General features: G+C 31.6%; 2 protein-coding genes across 4 annotated transcripts; one reads left to right on the top strand and one right to left on the bottom strand.

The window, feature by feature from the left end:
* Nucleotides 1–1,638: 1,638 nt before the first annotated feature.
* On the bottom strand, nucleotides 1,639–5,649 carry LOC119643148 (protein HIRA homolog). The gene is made up of 8 exons (XM_038042498.1): nucleotides 5,376–5,649; nucleotides 5,020–5,285; nucleotides 3,548–4,917; nucleotides 3,126–3,463; nucleotides 2,900–3,045; nucleotides 2,470–2,834; nucleotides 2,154–2,373; nucleotides 1,639–2,061 (listed from the first exon to the last, which is right to left on the bottom strand). Exons 1-8 carry the CDS (start codon nucleotides 5,410–5,412, stop codon nucleotides 1,795–1,797), a joined length of 3,009 nt encoding a protein of 1,002 aa, XP_037898426.1. The 5' UTR covers nucleotides 5,413–5,649; the 3' UTR covers nucleotides 1,639–1,794.
* A 266-nt stretch (nucleotides 5,650–5,915) lies between these two features.
* On the top strand, nucleotides 5,916–20,131 carry LOC119636731 (cell wall protein IFF6). Of its 3 annotated transcripts, none has more exons than XM_038032302.1 (5): nucleotides 5,916–6,160; nucleotides 16,502–16,903; nucleotides 17,045–18,862; nucleotides 18,995–19,183; nucleotides 19,256–20,131. In XM_038032302.1, exons 2-5 carry the CDS (start codon nucleotides 16,676–16,678, stop codon nucleotides 20,036–20,038), a joined length of 3,018 nt encoding a protein of 1,005 aa, XP_037888230.1. In that variant the 5' UTR covers nucleotides 5,916–6,160; nucleotides 16,502–16,675; the 3' UTR covers nucleotides 20,039–20,131. The 3 variants fall into 3 exon arrangements, with proteins under 3 accessions (XP_037888230.1, XP_037888247.1, XP_037888239.1); XM_038032319.1 differs by lacking the exon at nucleotides 5,916–6,160 and adding an exon at nucleotides 6,255–6,298; XM_038032311.1 differs by lacking the exon at nucleotides 5,916–6,160 and adding an exon at nucleotides 11,476–11,728.
* The last annotated feature ends 1,237 nt before the right edge of the window (nucleotides 20,132–21,368 follow it).

Below are 21,368 nucleotides of genomic sequence, written 5' to 3'. Positions count from 1 at the left end.
AACAAGGCAAGAATGTTATAATGACGATGCACGAGATTTCTTATTCATAATTGTAAAGGCTTTTCTGAACAATCTCCGCCAAAAACAGGTGATATAGAGAAACCAGAACTTTATTGAAGTCAATCTATGAAATCGACTATAACTTTCCAAGGATTAAAAGGGAAAACAAAACGAGAGCAGAAAGGGAAATTGTGTCTTGTATATATTTTTGAAGTTCGGTGAGACCGTTAAGACTAATTGCCGAGAATATAAAATTTTTTAATTTGCATAAAGAAGCAAAGAAAAATAAATAAGCAAAAACATTGTAGACACGCCTTTAAACATCCTACACAATCTAAAATTATTCGTATAACGACTTTTCAAAACGCGGCGAAGAGAATAGAAGAATATTACGGCCTGTAGGTAGAAGAAATCGAGGACGGACAGACAAAAAGACAAGCTTAGATCGAATCAGTATGTGATTCGTTAAAAAAATATGCAAATATTGCAAAAATCGCGAACTGTAGATTGAGCACGAAATGAAACAAGATAGACCGACGGAAAGACAAGTTTAAATCGATTCATAAAATGATTCTGAATAGAATGGTATGCAAAAAGATTGCATACATCTGCACAAATTTAATAAATTCTTGTGCTAAGTTAATAAAAAAAAACTCTCCCGATAGCAGTACTAATCCAACTCCAGGGAGTTGAGAAAACAAAAAATTAAGTAGACTTTACACTTTACACCTTAAATGCAAGCAGCATTCTTTCGCTCACTTGAAAAGTAGATAAAATATGTTCCTTTTGTAGTTCGATTAGAAAATCCTCGTTAAAAATCGATAAAGAAGACATGAAAAAAAGGCTATGTGGGTGGAAAGAAAAAAGGGATAGTAGCACTTATGAAGCCTCCAAATGAATTTCGATAACTCCTATCTCTCATCATGTTCATTTCGCGAGATGAACTTCAAAAATAATATTCCCACTGGTAATTGGGCCGTACTTTTTATTGACTTGAACACTACCCAAGTTATCGAAAAAAATTAAGGGGGTGTAAACATTTTAAACGGCGCAAAAACTATATTTTCCGATTTAATGATATTACAAGAAACTTTACATGCATGGGAAACAATCACAAGTGCAAAAAGCAATTGTAGAAGAAAGACGATCTTCTCATGCCAATGGTAGCCATTAAACCAAGCCATTATAATTCTTATGGACATTGTGTAGATTAACGATAAAACAGAAATTATTTCATAATTAAAAAGTTAAATGCGTAACGAGAATGCGTAAATGCATCACTGACTCCTTCAATTTTCCACCAAAGGTCACAAAAACTTATTTGTTACCTTAAAATGAAATCCTTTAGCCAGCACCTTAGGCTTTCTTCGATAAATTAATTAAGGAGTGTCGACAATTTTTGATCGAAATCTTTCAAAAAGAAAAATAAATTCACTTATGCGTCACATTTAGTTGGAATTTGTTGTTTTCGGCGAAGAGTTGCGATTGCAAACGACAGAACAAAGTAGACCAAGGAAGTAAGCATCACTTTCTAAGAATGGACAGAGACTTAAATTTCTTTTGTAAACAATTTGAAAATAAAAAATTTCATTCTTTAAAATGAAATTGAAAAAAAAAAAAGAAAAAAAAAAACAATTTGATTAATGGACACAAGATGATATTACCTTCTAATCTAGTAAAATCGACTTTTCATGTTTTTCTCTTATAATTTATTTATGGTATAGAGTACTGTAATGAACTGCTGGGCAGTGATTTTTTTATCAAAAAAATCTGCTTTTCAACGAGGCTTTGTATTTAGGTCATATCCATACGTTCATCCAATTTGGCACAAGATTCAGTTTCGGTTTTTGTAATCGCAGGTGTAGCTGCCACTGATCTAAACTGAGAGGTTATTGTACATTGTGAAGATTTTAACGATACAGGCGCGATTTCCATTTCTTTTTTCCGTAAAATTTTATACTTTTCATACAACTCATTGTACTCCATGTAAAGACGTTGCCATTTTATATGTGCCTTTAACTGTTTCAAAATGTTTTCTAATAAATCATGTTTGGATATATCCTAAAATTACATTACAAAAAAAAAAAATAAAAATAAAAATAATATATTACAAAATTAATATTAATTGAGGTAAGAAGAAGAATCAAACGCACCAATATATGCGTTCGTTCCTTGAGCCCGGCTATTGAAGGTGAGCCTAATAAGTCATTAAGTAATAATCTTAATTTTTTTTCATTGCCGCTCATTGCCAATTGGAAAGCTAACATGCTGTACCAATGCTTAAGTTCTTCGGGTGAATTAATAGCTTCACATAACTTAATTTGATTCTCAATGAAAATAATTTTCGCTTGTGTCTGCCAGTCATTCGCATTTCTTAAAAAAGCGAGAGAACAAATTAAATTAAAAAAAAAAAAAAATTAAAAATTTTCGTTTCTTTGTTTTTTTTTGATATGTGCTGCTCATACTTACAAATCAATGGCCGCCGTTTGTTGGGCAAACGCATTAGTGGAAGCCTGCACAGACGTCAAAGGATAGGATAAATAATTTTTGTTGAATTCTTTGGGCATAGACGTCTGCAGACCATGGCGCATAATTGGATCTTTCGTATTCAAAACTAGCCACGACATTAATTGCGGTGAATATGAGTAAGCGTGGCCATTGGCGAACATAATTAATGGTACGGCATGCTCGGTTATATGAAACTGCATAACAGCGCCATGTTTACCGAAAACCTCTGAACAGGTGGTAGCTAATACCGCACTACAGGTCTCTATATTCCAAATACGCAAGATACCGCATTCGGTGATAACACCCACTAAACGACCTTTGGGACACTATTGCGAAACGAGAAGATTTCATTTCGATTTTTAACACTTTTTTTTCTTTCGTTTGAACTTACAAAAGCGCACTGGATAACCGCAGTTGTTAATGAAATGGCGGGCATTATAATGCTACCGGTATGCAAGTCAAGTAAACGCATCGAGCCATCTAAACTGCACAACATCACGCATTTAGAGCAAAAATTAAAATTGACAATAGGCGAACCTGAAGTTAAATGCACGCGCGTATAATTTCATTTTTAAACGTTTCGCATATATAAAATTTAGCACTTTACTAAAACTCACCTACATATGTCTCCCATAGTTTACCAACATTTAATCTATAGGCGGTTACTTTGGCTAATAAACCTGTGGCGGTATGAACACAACCGTTGTGTACGTGAACACGGTAATCTAAAGCAGTCTTTTGATATTCACATTTTGTGTTGACGGTTATCGGTATTTTCGGTCCTGAGGTAGAAGCTTGAAAAACTTTCGATGGTGAAATAAAGCTGGCGGGATTTATATCCGTTACAGGAGTCGGCGTACGCTTGAAATAGGGAAATGATTGAAAAACGTCTTGAGTAACTTTAAGCGGCTGCATTAAAGGTTTAGTACTTTTGACTAAACGCGAATCCAGGCGGCTTAAAAGTGTAAAAAAAAAAAAAATACAAATTAATACCAATTAAGATTGAATCATCAAATTAAGCACAATTGAAAAAGCCTACCCTTCTTCCTGTTCGGTAATAGCGGCTTTTGGCAGAACTGTACTTTCTATACCCTTGTTATTACTGATTCCCGTTTCAGCGCCAATTGCAGCAATTGTCCTATTATCCAAACTTTGGTTCATTGTGGACGTTGCTCTTGAGCAACTAATTAAGTTATTCGCATTTCCACTCTCCGGGACATTTTGATTTAGAGGTATAAACACCGGTGTTATACGTCTTTTCCCGTCAGCTGTTCGCGTTTCTAATTGTTGACCAATAGCTTTCACGGGCGAAATATTGGAACCGAATGCGGGATTCTGCGCGAGATTCCCGGATTTTATCATTGTGGTGGGGTTATTATTTGAAATATCGCAGATTAGTCCATTTGAGGAGGGCAGTGTTGTATTTTGTATGACTGGACCTACACAATTATTATTGTGATTAGATGACGATATGTTAGGCAAAGTGGGTGGCTTGACTTTCTCTTGAATGCATTGCAATAATTCGGAATTTTCTATAACCATATCGGCTACTGAGGAAGAACCATTTTCCATATTTGTTGCACTTTTACCGTAAATTCTTTGATACAAAGCGTTTTTATCCTCCTCCGAGAGCGGTGTACCCAATTCATTTTCTGAAAATTGTAAACACGCCACAGTACCATCACCACTACAAGCCAATAATATGCATTTGTCTGGTCCCCATGACAAATCGAGAATACTGTCGTTAAAGAGTTCGTGTATTACCACTAACGGTCTCTGCAGTGCCGTCATCCATACAGAGAGGCTACGATCGCGTGAACCGACCGCTAAACAGCAATACTGTTGAGGTTTTTGACTTTTCGGCGCTTGCCGTTTAAGTATAGCTGTATGAAAACGCACACATGTGACTGCCTTACGATGACCAACAAAATCTTTATCACACTTCCAGCCCTCGCGTTCGATAATTTGAGCGGTTGGTCCTCCGCCGTTCATTGCATGAGCTGAAACCAAATACTGGCCATCTGGCGACCAAGACAAACGTAATATATGTGTTGTGCCGCCACATTCCTCAAAAGGTTCAGTAATCGTGTTACTGCAAGTCCAATCGCTTGTTTTCCATATTTTAACACTGCGATCATCGCTTTGAGACGCCAAATATTTACCAACTGGATCCCAAGCAATGCCTTTGACTAGACCAGTGTGACCTTTCAGCATCGCCAACATGGCCGGAAAGTTTTGCACATCCCATATAATTATGGTGTTATCAATACTACAACTGGCCAACCAACGATCCTGAGGTGACCAAGCCAAATCTAAAACATCACCTGAATGGCCGCGTAATGTGTACACACATTTCCACGATTCGTAATTCTTCTGAATGCCACCCGTAGCGAACACACCACTTGGACCCTTCAACATATAAACATATTTACAATCAATAAAGCCGCTATCTTTTATTATTATTATTATTATTATTATCTTCAAGTAAATGCGCTCACAACTACTACTTACTTTCGATTGCTTCCAAATCATTAACAGTTTATCATCGGAACCGGAAGCTAACATGAAACCACTTTGAGACCATCGCACACAATTAACGCACGCCAAATGATTATCCATTTGGCATAACATTTTTGGTACACTCTCATCCAATTCGGCTTTTTCAGATAACACCGGCAACAAATTCCAAATAACTACTCGCCCGGAATCATTGCCTTGACCACCCGTAGCAAATTTAAGGCACTCTTGATGCACATCCACCGAAAATATTGGTTTTTCTATTTAAAAACAACAACAACAAAAAAAAAAAAAAAAAAACATTTTTAAACAAATGGCTTCACTTATTATTATGTTCTATTATTAATTACCATCGTGATTTACCCAATTTGGCTTTAAGAGTTTCATGTAATTTTGCGGTTTATTTCGCGCGAAATATTTAGTATTGATCTAGGCGGTAATGCGTTAGCACTTTTCTCAGTTCGCAAAATTGTTTAATGAATGAAGTTTATTGAACATTTCTTAGTTTTCTTATATGTAAACTTCTCTTCTGCTCTTCTTCTCGTTGTCCTCTTTTTCCTTCTTTCCTTTACGCAAATATTTCTTTCTATATTTCACTTATATTAACACGAGATCGCATACCTATTATGTATCATTTGAAGAATTTGAAGAACTATTACCAAAAAAAAAAAATAAAAAAAAAAATAATAATAATGGTTTTTACACAAAATAAGGGGTTTGACTGCAATGGACAATGAAATAAGAACGAAAATGCGAACAAAACGAAATACAAGAAAAAAAAAAAAAAAAGTAAACAGGGAGAAGGCAAAAATAAGTAAAAAACCGAACAGATATAGATAAATAGGAAAAAACAAAGATTTGCAGCGGAAATTTTATTTCATTCCATTCATTTCATTTCATTTTTCATTAAAAGTGGACGTGTGAATTTTGTGAGCGGTTCCTCACTTGCGGATTAAAAATTGAAAAAAAAAAAAATATACATTTTTTCCTTTGAACATTTTTAGAAAACAAATTTAAAGTTGAAATTTAAAATATTTTACGCTATTTATATAGCAAAGTAAGAAGAAGGTTGTAATAAAAATATAAACAAAAAAAACAAAATTAAAAAAAAAAAAGATTATTTTAAGAAATTTAAGTGAGTAAAAAATAGTGCATTCTAAATGTATTTATGAAAAATTTTTTTTTTTTATTTACATTTGTTCCTTCAAATTTCATATTATATTTAATAGTGTTCAAACCTTAACGCATATATACATATTTGCTTTACATTTCGGTAAGATTTTTTTCAACTAACTTTTTATTATATTCATTCATTCGGCCATCTACCCATTGAAATTAAACAAATCGCACACACACAAGCACATGTATAGATACATAAGTATAAATATATATATATATATATATATATATATATATATATGTGTAAGTGTAAATGTACGTGTGAATGTACCCAATTGCAGATATATTTACAATTTACTTGTTCGTTCCTTCGCTTTTTTCTATTCTTCACAAAAAAAAAGAGTGTGCGTAGATTTTTTTGCCACATAATACAGAAATCATTTCCCTCCCTTTGGTGTTTTTATTTACAGTCATTTCATTTTAACTGCGTGTGTGCAAATATAACTTTGTTATATATGCATGTATAATGACAAGCAGTCTATATAAAAATATAACGTGAAGTCGCAAATTTATTTTTTTTTTTAACTTATATTGCATATTACTCTTATGCATTTTTCGCTATTTATTATTGCTTCATTGCTCATTTTCTACATTTTGCATGTATTCATAAATACGCATTCTCCCGCGTTGCATTTCGCTTGTGTTTATCAAGGTTTTTTTTTTGCGAGAGCTTTTTGTTGTGCTTCCCAAAGAGAGAGAGAGAGAGAGGGAAGCAGAGAGAATTAAGTGTGTGCATGCTCTTAACAAAAGCGTATCAAAACAAAAAAAAAAAGAAACGTACAGCACAATTACTTGTTCTGATGATGTCTGTCGCCTTATGAGCACGTTGATCTATTTTTCCACATAACAAGAATTTTGTTGATGTGTTCATTTCATTATATAAATTTTAATTATATATGCGGCTTATTACCTTGACAATATATTTTGTATCACGTCCCGCTTCATATTTCATTAAGTGTTATACGCTACAGTCACATTTTTTTTTATTAAATTGAATAATAAATATATATAATTTTTTCAATAAGTGGAAATTATAGTGAAAACAATATACGAGTGAAATGTAAATATATATGTATACATATAAACAATTACAGCATGAAAAAAATTTATATATAAAAGCATAATTTCATCACAATTTTTATAAAATTGTATGTATACTAAAACAAAACATGTATTAATTAATGTTCTCCCGCTCTCTGGTATAAAAACATGCAGATATGCTTTATGTATATATATATATATATATATATATATACTTATGCACTACAATACATACTACCAAAAGTCTAAAATTCAATTAGATATATATATATGTATAAACTTTTAAATATACCACGGCATGTGAAAATTTTCAAAAAATAAGCCACCGGTTATTTTCTCTTTTTGTCTATGTATCGAGTATACAATTCTTTTCATAGTTTTCTCTATAATCTATTTCATAAACATCCAAACAAAGAAACAAACACTGCTAAAAACCTGTCACAATAGCTTTTAGTGTTCAACTATATAATAAATTGAAAACGTTTGGTTAAAGTGAACATTAAAAATTTAAGTGCGGGTGTCGAAAAGAGAGGAAAAAGAAGAGCAAGCGCAATGACAATATACATGAAAAGAGATAAATGTAAACATGTTTAATGCACGACGACATTTGCATATCTTGTATTTCTCTCTCTCTCTCTCTCTATATATATATATATATATATATATATATATATATGCATGAATCTCATTCTCTCTGTTTTTATTATGAAATATTATAGATAGTCACGAGTGTGTGTGTGTGTGTGTGTGTGTACGTATCTGAAAGTAGTAAAATTGTAGTTTGATGTTTATACAATAACTCGCCACACTAAAAATTGTTTTGTATATCACAATGCACAGTGTCATATATACTCACGTAGATATCTGCATATATGTATATATATATATACACATGTATCGATAGAGCGTGAAAGAGGAATAGTATACGTTATATTTGAATATGGCCTTGTATTTGGGACAAACTACTTGGAGAAAAAAAATCTATAAAAATAACAATAAATTCATTTATACTATGCTATTATAAACACACAATCATAACCCTCAAGTTGATATCTCACTCATTCGAAAGTTAATGATTATTACACACAAAGACAAACAATTTAATCGAACAGATTTATTTCGAGTACACTTGCTAGAACAATAAAAACGTTTCGTTTAGTTTCTGTTAGTTAGGTTCTTGTTACATTTGCCAACCGTTAGATTGATCGTTGGGATATCACTTTTACTAACTAAAAGGAAAATCTAATAGGTATAATTTTTTTTCTGTTGGATTAATGAAAGAAAAAAAGTGTCAGGTTTTTTAGAACGAGCTCTCTTTACCCAAAAGTGTTTTAAAACTTTGCCATTTGCATTGCATTTCCTTATACATATATTTATCACTTTTTCCTCTAAGGAAAGTGAAATTTTTTTTTAAATATACATACAATTTACCTACCAGCCGATTTGTGTAACCTCTAGAAAATATTCATTCTATATTTGACAAAGTATACATGTTGACATATAGGCTTAAGTTTTTAATATTTATCCTTTCATGCTTGTCGATGTAACTATTATATTTCTAAACTATTCATATTTCTTTGGTTATTGATTGTATCATAAATTTCATAAATTCTATATATTTCTCTAATTAATAATATATTTACATATAATTCATTATTTCAATACTTTTAACAGTAATTTTTTTTATAAATTTTCTTTTTTTTTTTTTATTGTCATATTTGTACATACAGATATCAACATTACAAACGCGCATATATTATTACTCAAGATGCTGATTATTCTTTTTAGTGCTCTCATTTTGTCCTTAATCTGCACACGCGCTCTAACGGACACTATCATTGTCACTTATTTGTCTGCATTTTGTTGCTGTACCTTTATTTTTGTTAAAATTAATAATATATATATATATATATATATGCCGTTATCACGTACACAAACAATAATCGGTAGCCGGATTTCGAGTAAATAAGCACCTACATAAATAGCAACTGCAATGTATAACCCAGTGTTGCAAATGCATATGGCGTACAGTATTCTCCATTTAAATAAATCTTTGCGTGGAGTATACAAATATATGTTTGGAAGTGCAAGAGTGCGTAATAAATATTCTGCAAAATATCGAAAATAAAATTGTTATATAAACATTTCATTCATTCAATTCACTAGTATACGCCATTATAGATCTAACTCATGCTAACTTTCTCATTACAATCTATTTCTTTTTTTTTTTTGGTGCTTTAGATTTTTTCCAAATGTGTACGAAATCATAATTTCATTATTGAAATATGTGGAAGAAAAAATTTGGCGTGGCAAACGTATTTCGTCTCAATTGCGATTGATAGCAACTTTTTTCAAGTTTATCCGCATATATAGTAAAAGTACTGTATATTAAAAGTGTACGCAGAACTTACTCTTGTCTTTTAACCGATTACCATGTTTTCTTTTGTATATTTTTCTTATTTCTTTATTCTCTTTTTGTGCGTACTGTTGACATTACTCAATTTTTTTTGCTTGAAATGTATAAAAATATATACGCAAAAAGAGAAAATAGGATTGAAATATGTTTAAAAATTTGTTGAATGAATTTTTTAAATTAAGTTACGTTTTTTGTATTTTTTTTTTTCTAATTTCTTAAATTTTAAGCAATTAAAAAAATTTGTTAAATGTGACGAGGTGTTCACAAAATTTTTACATATGCACAAGGAACGCAAAAAAGTATCTGAAAGTGTAGGTAGTTAATGTATACTTTTTTTTTGGTTGTTTCCTTTTTGATGTGATTTTTGACTTTCTTCTTCACAATATATCGTCTGTCCGATATTCTAACTTTTTCGATGTGCACATTTTTTTTTGTAATTGGATTATCAAGCATTGAATAGGGTTGCCAGTTTACTACATATATTAAATATATGCGATAAAGGTAACTTCCGTACAACACAGTCTCACATAAAAAAAATTGGTGGTAATGAGAAACTTCCTCACAGCGCATACACCTTCATAAAATGCGAGCATCGAAATTAGTCGTATTATTAGCAAAGTTAGGTTTCAATGTTTTTAAAAAATCCGCCTGAGTGGTCGAAGGCAAGAAATCTCGACTTACAATTGAATGGTCGTGGGTTGGAATCTCAAGTGCGGCAGAGTTTTTAATAATAGTCTTTAGATGCTATGGCTTTAACAGTTCAGTGTTTAGAATTTATTTCTCTGGCGAAATTAATAATAATAATAACGTTTCAAAAAAGATTTCCCTCTCCAAAGTTCTAAGAATGAAAGCGTTTTAGGTAAATATAAATCGCCAAAATTAATAGAAAGTAGAAATTTGTCATCAAAATGTATTTAATATATGGTAGAAATTTTAAGACTTCTGAGAGTTCTTGCAAAGCTTAGCTTGATAAATTTCTCAAGATTCGTGGAATGAATTTGTGATACACAATTTGTGAACAACAATTAGCAAATTAGTAAAAGAATATAGCAGGATATAATTGGACCTTTCTGCTGTAATTTGAAATAATGTAATAGGTAGCGGACATAAAAAAATCCAGTTTTTGTTTTCAATTCTATGAATAATTCTTAAAGCTTTTTAAAAAAAGTAAAATAACACGAGCGGAGTGAATCATTCGTTGTTGATTTCTTGAATTCCAGAAGATTTTATTAATTTTTTAATGTTGGCAATGACTAAATTTATTATTAAGAATATTTTACATTAATAAGAGATTTTTAATGTTATTCTTTTTGTTTCTTTCCTTTTTTGCTTGAATTTTTCATGCCATTCGAAATATCATTTTTCTTTATGCATATTTCGAATGTGGTTTGCGGCGGTTACTTGTAAATTCACTCACTTTTTTGTTGTTTGCTTAATTTTTTCTTTTAAATGAACTTTATATGATTTTTCAAAATGCGACAACCACTATGTGATATGAAATTCACGTTTGTAGTAGGGGTTTTTATTTTTTATATTTTGTAACCGCGCTAGATCTCTTCTTTTCGATTTGCTCTCTTTCTATTCTCTCTCTCTATTATTTCATTTAGTTTTTGTTCAGTTTTTCGTTCCGCATTGTGTACTTGCTTAGACTTGTTTATTGGTCTTTAGCTTTTTTTTCTATTTTCTTTTTTGTTACTCTGTGTGGTATTCTTTTTAACTTTTGGGTGCGTGTAGTTGTTGTATTCGTTAGTGTGTACCTATAGATATTTTAGTTGTTCCTTTGCTGTGTGAAAAGAAAGAAAGAAAGAAAGAAAAGAAAAATGTAATATGTGCCCAGAAACTTGAAAAAATATGCAACGAATATTGACGAGTATTTAATTAAACATCAGTTTTATTTTGTAGCCCGATGAATACGTGTGGAATTGTGTATCGCGCGCACTTTTTATATTTAAAAAAAGGAGAAAAAAATTTTTTTTTTTGCATTTTGAAAATAAAATTAAAACTGTGAATGAATCTACCTAGTAGATTCTAATAATTAATAACCATAGCTAACAATAATATTATTTGGTATGTTGTTTTCAAAGATTTGCTTCAATTTAACAAGAGAATAATTTTAAATGCAACGAAAACTTAAAAATAAATTTAAAGATCTGCTATATATATACATGTATATATAGGCATATAAATATATGTAAATATATATAGTTTATTTATATGTGTATTTTAAGTATGTCCCTTGTAATCTTTAAACATTTTAAATATTTTCTTACGTTTTATTCCGACTTTAAAAAAAAAAATAAAATATTTTTAATAATTTTTATTTGTGTATACGAGCATAGAATTTTCTTCTTTTTTTTTTTGCAATTTTATGCATGTATACATGCACTTTGTGTACTTTCCCTGTTGAGACATGCAAGAAACGACTAAACAATTTTACTGTTTGTACTAAGCGTTTACCTCTAAGTATGTATATGTACTTAAAAAAAAAAAATGAAGCAAAAACAATGCATGTTGTTATTCGCAAAGAAAAAAAAAAAATAAAGCAAGAAACCTCTAAAATAAGACGCCCAATACACATACAGAAGATGTTAAACAAGTCAGCTCTAGTGAGTTCAAATACAACGTACACTTAAAACCCGTACAGAGCATAAAAAAGACAAGCATATAAAAAAAATAAAAGGCCTCAAAAGCCTTAGTCATATATATATACATATCCATATATATATATATATATATATATATATATATACGCACAAATTCTCATATAATATCACTTTTGTGCTTGTGTGCATTTATCTTCAATAGAAATATTTCTACGTCCAGTAGTAGTTACTGCCAATAATATATATATATACATATATATATATATATATATATATATATATATATATATATATATATATACACATGCCTGTCTGGATTATCATAGTCATTATTATTTTTTAGGGTACATATATATACGTATATATACAATAATAATAATAATAATAAATTCTATAGAAAAATCCTATAACATCCACAGAAGCAGCAGAATAACAAATTGTGAATACACATATGAACATGCAATGTGTGGTATAATATGCATACGTTTGTTGCCGTTTTGCGGCCGCTCATCTCTCTGCCTTGTATTTTTCTCGCTCTCTAATTTTGTCCCTATGAGAGTGGCTGAAAAGACAGGCTATTTACTAGCAGGGCTGAGATTGAGACTCGCAAATCTCTCCAGACACTGTGGCTTATGTGTGCCCATAATTATAATGTTTTGCTGTACATTTTCGTGCACTTACACTGAAATTTTCGTTTTGTGTTGTGTTTTGTTTTCATTTTTTTTTTTTTTTTTTTTATTGATTTAAAGCAAAAACAAAAAAGAAGAAAATGTGATTTTTTTTTTTTTTTCGGTCGGTTAAAACTGGCGAGTTTACGTATGCAAGCTTAGTTTTAAAAAGTTTTGTTAAACTGGTTTAATCAACCTGATTTGAGCCGGTAATATACTACTCCCTCGTTTAACGCCAAAGGCACTCGGGCGCATACAATTTTTTATGTATTTAGGAGTCCAACACATACGCATGAAAAGCTTTACTTTTCTTTTTTTGTTTTTTTTTATTCTACTTAAGCAAACTGGCGGCTGTAGCATTAAAAATTAAATTTTTTAATCAAAGTTTTACTTGAAATTTACAACGATTTTTTTATATGCTACATAATAGGGACGGATATATATTTAATTTTACATTCTTGTATAAACGATATTTTGTATATTATTGGTTTGTTTTTAATTTTTTTTATATAAACCGATTTCCCGCTCTTTTTATTAATCGTTTCTTCAACAAAAATAATTTTGTTTTCTTCTCTCTCTCTCTCTCTCTCTCTCCCCCTTTCGTTTTATCTTCTCTAACTAAATTTTTTTTTTTTTTTAAAAGTAGTTTACGTACTTGCTCAGCTTTCTGAAAATTTTTTTTCAAGCTTGTTTTTATACTCTCGCGCATTTACTCTCTCGTTCCCACTAAATGCATTTGCAGACAATTATTGCATGCGTTCATGAGTTTGCATGTTCGCCAATAGTGTGTTGAACTTTATTATTCATTACTATTTTCTTGTTTTTTTTTTGCTTATTTCTTCTTTTTTTTTTTTTTGTTTTTTTTTGTTTTGATTTCAAAAGCGTAGAAGAAAGAGAAGCAAAAATTTAGTTTCTCTTGTAATTTATTCTTCTTTATACAAAGTTGGACTTTATTGTGCATTACTTTTCTCTCGGAGATATATATATATATATTTATATATAAGAAATGTTTACTAGAAAATACCATTGTATATATATATATATATATATATATATTTATATGTATGAGCATATATCTAGATACTTGTTTTTATTTTAAGGTGTTTCTTTTCTGATTCTGCTTTACACCACCTGATCAATTTTAGTTGATACGAAGTTAATGATTTTTATTTTTAAAAAGTATCTAAAAGAGATATATGCAGCTGATTTATAAAGAGAGTAATTATCAAATTTGTAATTACGTTTAAATATTTAAATCGAATCTATTTCGTATGCCGAGAATAAAACGGAAATTATTATTAATAATTTTGCCAAAGAATATAGTCTAAGATTAAAGTCTTAAAGCACCTAGTAACGATATCGGCTTTATTAAAAACTCTGCTCCAATTGAGATTTGAACCTAACATCATCGATTTATTATTTAAGACTCTTTGTGTACTCGATCCGTCAGACGAATTCGGAAGAGAATTAAAATGCGTCCAGAAGTATAAAATACAATTGAATCGAATCTCCCTCTATTGCCTGTCAACGTATGCTTACAATTTGGAAGCAATGAATGAAATACGTGAATATATTGAATACGTCACAAGGTTCAGTATATTTTTTTTGCAAACAAAGATTTGTTTAAATAATTTAAATATTTCCCTTTGTTCCAAGTATTTAACCATGATTTTCATACAGAACTTGTTATGCCTTGTTTTTGTTGTAACAAAAAGAAAAATAGTTTGAAATTCTCGTCCCATATTTTTAAGTCTACCTTAGTCTCTCCTAGTGTTTGTCCGCTCTTCTTCTTAAATTATGAAATTTTTTATTTTTTTTTTCAAAGATTGGGAATTAGATTTTTCTCGGCTTATTTTCTGATTATAACCGTTTTAGAGTTAAAAAGACTTATTCAAATTGAATGCTTATTTTTCTCCTTAGCGGCGCCAGTGTTAAGTGCTAAGTATTTCGGAGACCGTTTTGCCTTCTAATCGATTTCAAATTGCTGAACTAAACCCAAAATCAATCATGATATCTTTGCAAATTGGATTCTAAAGAAAAAAGAAAAAAAAATCTTTTAATTTCACGCAAATCTTGTAAGTCTTCAAACAAATTCATTCATTCTTGTTTTAATAGAATTCAATTGCATTTAAAATTGTATTTATTGCAAAGCTTAATAAATGAAATATTTATCATCGTTGTCCATTTATCGGGAAGCTTATGAGTGCTCATGGGCCAGAAACTTAATTGTTTGGATGCGAAATAGCTATCGATACATTTTTGTATGTCTTCAACTTTTGTAAGCCGCTCGCTTGTTTTAAATATGACTGCATCGACCTGAACAAGTGGTCATCATCGGAAAGATTCATATTTCTAGAATACCGCGTAGGGAGCAGTAAAACTTCTTTTACCGCACACGGTTGGGATGTGTGCAAATGTTATTGCTTTCAAAGCAACGATTTATTGCCGAAATCTCGGATAGTACTTTCTAAGTGCATTCTAATTTACGACGTTTTCATTACAAGTCAACTTAAATCATTTTCGTAAACACGTAAAAAACGCAATTCCATAAATTATCTCCATCCCGTTAAATTTCGATAGCATGTAAGCAACTGAAACTTACATTGTCCAAACATTAATACTTTTAAATTTTTATTTAAAATATTATACCATTGAAGCAGTCTTTGCACGGGATATATATATGTATACCATACCATACCATGTATATAACATGCTTATAAACTCCTATGCACTTTTAATGAGTTCAATATTTGGAATCGATCTAAGCATGCATGCCTGTCCGTCCATCCGCCCGTCCGCCTATGTATCATTTGTGGGTAATCCCGTATTCTCCCGTCGTAAAAATCATAAACATATTGGATTGAAATTTAATATAAAACATAAAAAATTTATGCTCGCAGATCAAATCGGTTAAACTGAAATAATTATGTCGTTGCTCATTGCTTATAGAGCGCGCTAAATGCAACGATAAAAATTCCTCACATATTCCGTTAGCGATAATAATCTGTATAAAAAAATATATATCGGCCTCTCCTACTCAATATTATAGAGTATCGAATTGTTTTTTGTTTTTTTTTTAAGGTTGTGGTGTGTAAAAACAAATTGACCGCAGAGGAATACAATAAATCTCTTATTTGTTTTCAGTTAGGTTTCAAATTAAGTTGGGTCCTGCGAAAGAGCGAAAAAAATTGTAGATAATTTTTCTTTTTCTGCACACACACACACACACACACACATTTAGTCGTCCACTGTTGGCAGCATTTTTTTTAAAAATAAAATAATAAACTAAGCATGAATAATTTTATTCGTCAAAATATATATGCCATGTGTTTGTTGGCTTAATGTCTATAGAAAATTTTATATAAAAAATCTTAGGAATGGATTGTTGTGTCCATTATCAATCATATAAAATATATAATATCGCATATATATATATATATTAAAAGAAAAAAATCTTCGCAATTTTTTAAACGATTTGAGTTCAAGTTTCTAATTATTTTTTTTATTTATTTTTTTTTTTTGCTAATTAAGATTTTCATTTTTTTTTTTTTTCTCTTTTTTATTTTTAGTAAATTATAAATAACTTAATTACACTAAATCGTATTAACATTTCAATGCAAATGTTATGAATGCTTACGCAAGAGGAATATCCGTAATAATCGTAACGTAAGAGACAGGCGCATTATATTTAAAATAGGAAAAACAGACATATCCTGGAGTCCGGAATAACGATAGCCTGCAATATGTTTAATTTTCATAAGCCCCGAACGTATAAATCGGCCGAGGGCTGTTGTATATGTCGTGCAAAAACCAGTAGTTCGCGTTTTACCGATTCGCGTAAATATGAACGTGACGCAATGCAATGCTTTGATCTCAAGTATCCACGTTACGGCGAAATATGTAACGCATGCGTATTGTTGGTGAAAAGGTATAAACGTCTACCGATAGGCAGTAAAAAAAATTGGGGTCATGTAAGTTTCCTTTTTTTTTTTTTTTTTTTTTTTTGTTTTAATTAAAGAAAATAATTAAAATTATATCTTTAACTTTGAAATCAGTTGAGTAATAGTTTACTTATCATTTGTGTTCATGTTTTTTTTACATATTTTGTACAGGTTGTCGATGCTCGTGGCGGACCTGGTAGTAATAAATTGCAAGTGAAATATAAAAGTGAACGTATTAGTTCCAGGGTAAATAACAATAGTACCGGCCAAGCTAATTCAATTGCTAATAATAGTGGTGGTGGTGCTAATACTAGTAACAGTTCCGTAGTTGCTGCTGGTGGCTTGAATTTTATCCCTGAAAAATTTAATAAGATATTTAAAAAATCGAAAAAAACTAAAGAGCCATCGACATCGTCTTCGCCTACAACCGGTACAACCGGTAAACGCAAAAGCACAAGTCATGGTTGGTCGCAAAATCCAACAAACAATTCGTTGCCCACTACGCCTGATTCGATGGACAGTGATTATGAAGATAGTCGCCTACATGGCGCTTTAGCAAATACAGTTGTTCAATTTCAGACGCAAACACGCGCTTCAGCTCATCGGGCAGCCGCTGTAGCCGACGCACGCAAAAAGGCTTTACAAATGGGTAGCAAACGGCGGAAATGTGCGATTCCACGTAAAAATCTCAAAAATCCAATTTACGAAGAGTCTATGAACTTTTTCGATGACGGTGAATGGCAAGAAAAGAAAACATGTTGTGGAATGGTTTATGAGTGCGCTGCCTTAGCCGGAGCGATAATTGTTGATTTTATGCACTATAAACCTTGTGGTGTGCATAAGTCTTCTTCGCAAATCAAATCATCAAATTTGGAAGAGAAAGTCAAAATGTCGTCCGCACTAGATGCAACAACATCAGTAACATTAAATTCGACAGCAACAACAGCAGCCTTACAAAAATCTATTATAGCCACGATGCCGTCAGTGGTACAAATTGCCCGACCCTTATCAACGCCATCTACACTCTCAACGACATCATCAACAGTGCTGGCAATGCCGACCAATCCAGCATCATCCTTACTTGTAGCTTCGCCTAATACAGCTTCTGTTAGTGGAAGTAATACAAAACCCACCCTAGCGCTTAAGAAACATTATCTATATTACAAAAGACAATCGGAATGTTTCCCTCAAGGTGATAATGTGGTGACAAATTGCACACAAGCCATAACTCAATCAGCTACACCTTCGCTTTCCGTTGATCCCCTCAAGACTGAGTTTGAAAACAACTCCTTAATGCCACAACAACAGCAAGAAAGTACAATCTCAAATAGCTCAATTATAACCGAAACTCCAATGCCAAATGCCATAACATGCTCAAACAATAACAACAACAACAACAACACTATAATAAATAATAACGATAGTAGCACCAGTAATATCATCATCAGCAGCAGCAGCAATAACAGTTCAAATTATTTGAATACCACGACGCCCAAACATTCCAATGCTAAAGTCACCACAATAACGTCACCACCGCTAATAACGGGTCCCTGTAGCGCAGGCAACGTTAATAAACTCTTACCTTTAGGAAAGCCGCAGAGTGTTTTACATAAAATTAAAACTAACGAAGCCGGTAAAGTTATTAAAAATTCTTTGGATAAATCGAATATGGCGCCATCATCACGTCTTAAATCAGGTGATTTTCCAGATATGAAACATGTTATTAAAACTGTGGAGAAATCATATGTGTTGGCTAAGCCAATACCAACGACAACGCAAACTAATAACATAACTCAAATAAATACTACTCAGCATCCATATCAACCTTTAACGGGTAATTACGCGACAACACAATCGTTGACTGCATCATTATCGGCTACTTCGCCGACATCGTCCACATCATCGACCTCGTCCACCAAATTTAGTGATAATTCATCAGACTCGGGCTTTGATGAGAATATGTTAGATCGAAAATCCGCCAGTCCTCTGGTAAGACTTGTGAACACAAAATAATTTGACCTGTCTATACATAACAATTGCTTCTCTCTTTTTTTTTTTTTTTTTTTTTTTTTTGTTTTTTTGTTTTTTTTTTTTTTTTTTCGTTTGTCTATTTTCATGAAGCAAGAGGATACTGAAAAAAAATTATTAAGTCGTCCTGGAGTACAAACGATGTTTTTAGCTAGCGGTGTTCAAATACAAGGTCAGCATCAAAACTTAGTGTTTACTGGCAATGAAGTGGCAGCAAAAATTTTGAAAAATCGTACACAACAGCAACATCATTTAATGGCAACCGCATCGATGCCAGCTAATGTAAGTTACATGGCAAATAATGATATTATAAAATATTTTCATAAGTTTTTTTTTTTTTTTTTTGATTATTAGGCGCGATCTTTAACTAATAATGCAGCAACATCGGTTAAAATTGCGCAAATTCCAACGACATCATTGATGTGTATAGGAGGTAATGTGGCCGCAACAGTACAAGCAAAAGTGCGTACAATGTACAACAATAATAATTCCATACAACACGAAAATGGTATAACAACAATTGTTCCAGCGTCGTCGTTAGCAGCTACCAATCAAACGGCAGCAATGAATAATATACAACCAAGTACAGTAACAATTACTCCAGCACCGGTTAACAGCAGCGGTGGTAACGGTGGCGGCAGCGGCAGCGGCAACGGCAACGGCAGCAATATCAATAAAGCGCAATATAGTTCTAATGGTAATGGCGCAACAGTGCATCATCAACAACATCAGAATAATATGACGCGAAAACTAACAGCAGCGACTACTACTAACATTATTAACTTACATAGCAATAATTTGGTGACGCCTGCAATGGCCGCTGGCCATACATATGGCGGCAATCACGCAAATTTAAGCAATAATCTGAATGGTAATCAGCATCATAGCGTCGTCGGCGGCGTCGGTGTCGGTGTCGGTGTCGGCGGCGGCATCGTCAACAATTCAATTAGCAATAATGCTGCGGCAAGTTTAAATCAAAAAATTATTTTATTAAAAACGTCATCGAATGTCGGTGCAACGATAACATCATCAAATACAAAATATAACAACAGCCGAACATTAACAACAGCAATGAATAACGCACCGACAATTACGGGAGGAGGAGGAGGAGCAATAGGAAGTGGGGTAATACGTTAAGATTTATTGGCTAAAAAATACGTATTTTATATAATTGTGTAGAGAGTAGTTTGTAGTAAGTAGTACAGTTCAGTTTGATTTTCCTATTTTTTTTTTTTTTTTTTTTTTTTTTTTTTTGAACTTGTATTTACTCCTTGAATTATTTTATTTTGATTTTAGTTAACATTTTTATAAGATTTTATTTTTATTTTAAGTTTCCATCGTTTTACGCATGTGCATATATATCCGTGTTTGTATTTTTATTTCTTAATTTTTTTTTTTTTTTTTTTTTTTTTTTTTTTAAATTCTTACACATTTTCCAAATTTTCTTTGATTATTGCTTTTAAAGCCTTCTAAAATAAGATTATTGTTCTTTTTTAAATGCTTTCCAAAAATGATATATAATCGTCTTTGAGGAAGGAAGAGAGATGCCTGCGAGTAGAAATTTAATATTTCTTCCTTCGTACCTTTGGGAAAATACAATCCATGAATATTAAATGCTTAGAAAATTCTTAAAGATAATATCAATATCAATAGTCTTCGACGATATAAATACGAATGCTTAACACACAAAAGTAATAATGCCAGAAGAAAATAAAAATAAAAGAAAAGAAAAGAACAAAAAAAAAAACAACTGAGGGACTTTTTTCGTTGCAAAGGAATTATTATAAATATAGATGGAGGATAGCTAAGGAGGAAGGGAAGGAAATTAGCTTAAATAAATGAAACACATAGCGCACGGTCGAGCACAAATAAAAGAAGAAGATAAACCATAGTTGGCCATAGCCTTAAAGCTGACTTTCTGTTACACATTTATGCATTTATGACAATGACCATGCCTCTTTCATATTTCCATTTTGCTTTCATTTAATTATTTGTTCCTTTCGTTTCTCATTGCCCGGAATATTTAATTCTTTCAAATTGTTTCACAAATTTGTGAAAAATTGTGCTGATCCCCCTTACTGCGAAATTTCTAATTCGTTCCTTTTTTCATTTTTAAGCAGTTTTGTGCACGAAAACACCATTGATCAAGTGGGTACACCAGTTTTATTTTGTTTTTTTTTTTTTTTTTGTACCATAAGATTTTCAATTGGCCATTTTTCGGAACGATTGCAGCAATGTTGCGTCGATAGCGCAAACTTTCATTACAAATTTCTTCGTCGTCGTCTTCTACGAGTTAGCAAATCGGCAACAGATGAGCGGTTGAGTTGAGTAAAGAGGTTCCTTCTTTTTTTTTTTTTTTTTTTTTTTTTTTTTAAACTTTAATAACGTTGACAGATGACTTGATAATACATAAATGTTCAATTCAAATGATGACGTCCGCGCTACGTTACGTAACTAATATCAATCA

The sequence above is a fragment of the Glossina fuscipes genome, unplaced genomic scaffold (genome assembly GCF_014805625.2).
Source record: "Glossina fuscipes isolate IAEA_lab_2018 unplaced genomic scaffold, Yale_Gfus_2 0, whole genome shotgun sequence".
NCBI classification, from domain to species: domain Eukaryota; kingdom Metazoa; phylum Arthropoda; class Insecta; order Diptera; family Glossinidae; genus Glossina; species Glossina fuscipes.
The sequence above is the reverse complement of the archived record's forward strand: the minus strand, read 5'-3'. Positions and strand labels throughout refer to the sequence as shown.

What these genes read in the sequence shown, in the direction of transcription:
- LOC119643148 (XM_038042498.1), bottom strand. Translation starts at nt 5,412, where the DNA reads ATGAAACTCTTAAAGCCAAATTGGGTAAATCACGATG. An exon ending in TGATTTGGAAGCAATCGAAA is followed by an intron (nt 4,918 to 5,019) that starts GTAAGTAGTAGT and finishes TATATGTTGAAG; the next exon opens with GGTCCAAGTGGTGTGTTCGC. An exon ending in ATTACCGAACAGGAAGAAGG is followed by an intron (nt 3,464 to 3,547) that starts GTAGGCTTTTTC and finishes TACACTTTTAAG; the next exon opens with CCGCCTGGATTCGCGTTTAG.
- LOC119636731 (XM_038032302.1), top strand. Translation starts at nt 16,676, where the DNA reads ATGTTTAATTTTCATAAGCCCCGAACGTATAAATCGGCCGAGGGCTGT. An exon ending in GTAAAAAAAATTGGGGTCAT is followed by an intron (nt 16,904 to 17,044) that starts GTAAGTTTCCTT and finishes TATTTTGTACAG; the next exon opens with GTTGTCGATGCTCGTGGCGG. An exon ending in GAAAATCCGCCAGTCCTCTG is followed by an intron (nt 18,863 to 18,994) that starts GTAAGACTTGTG and finishes ATTTTCATGAAG; the next exon opens with CAAGAGGATACTGAAAAAAA.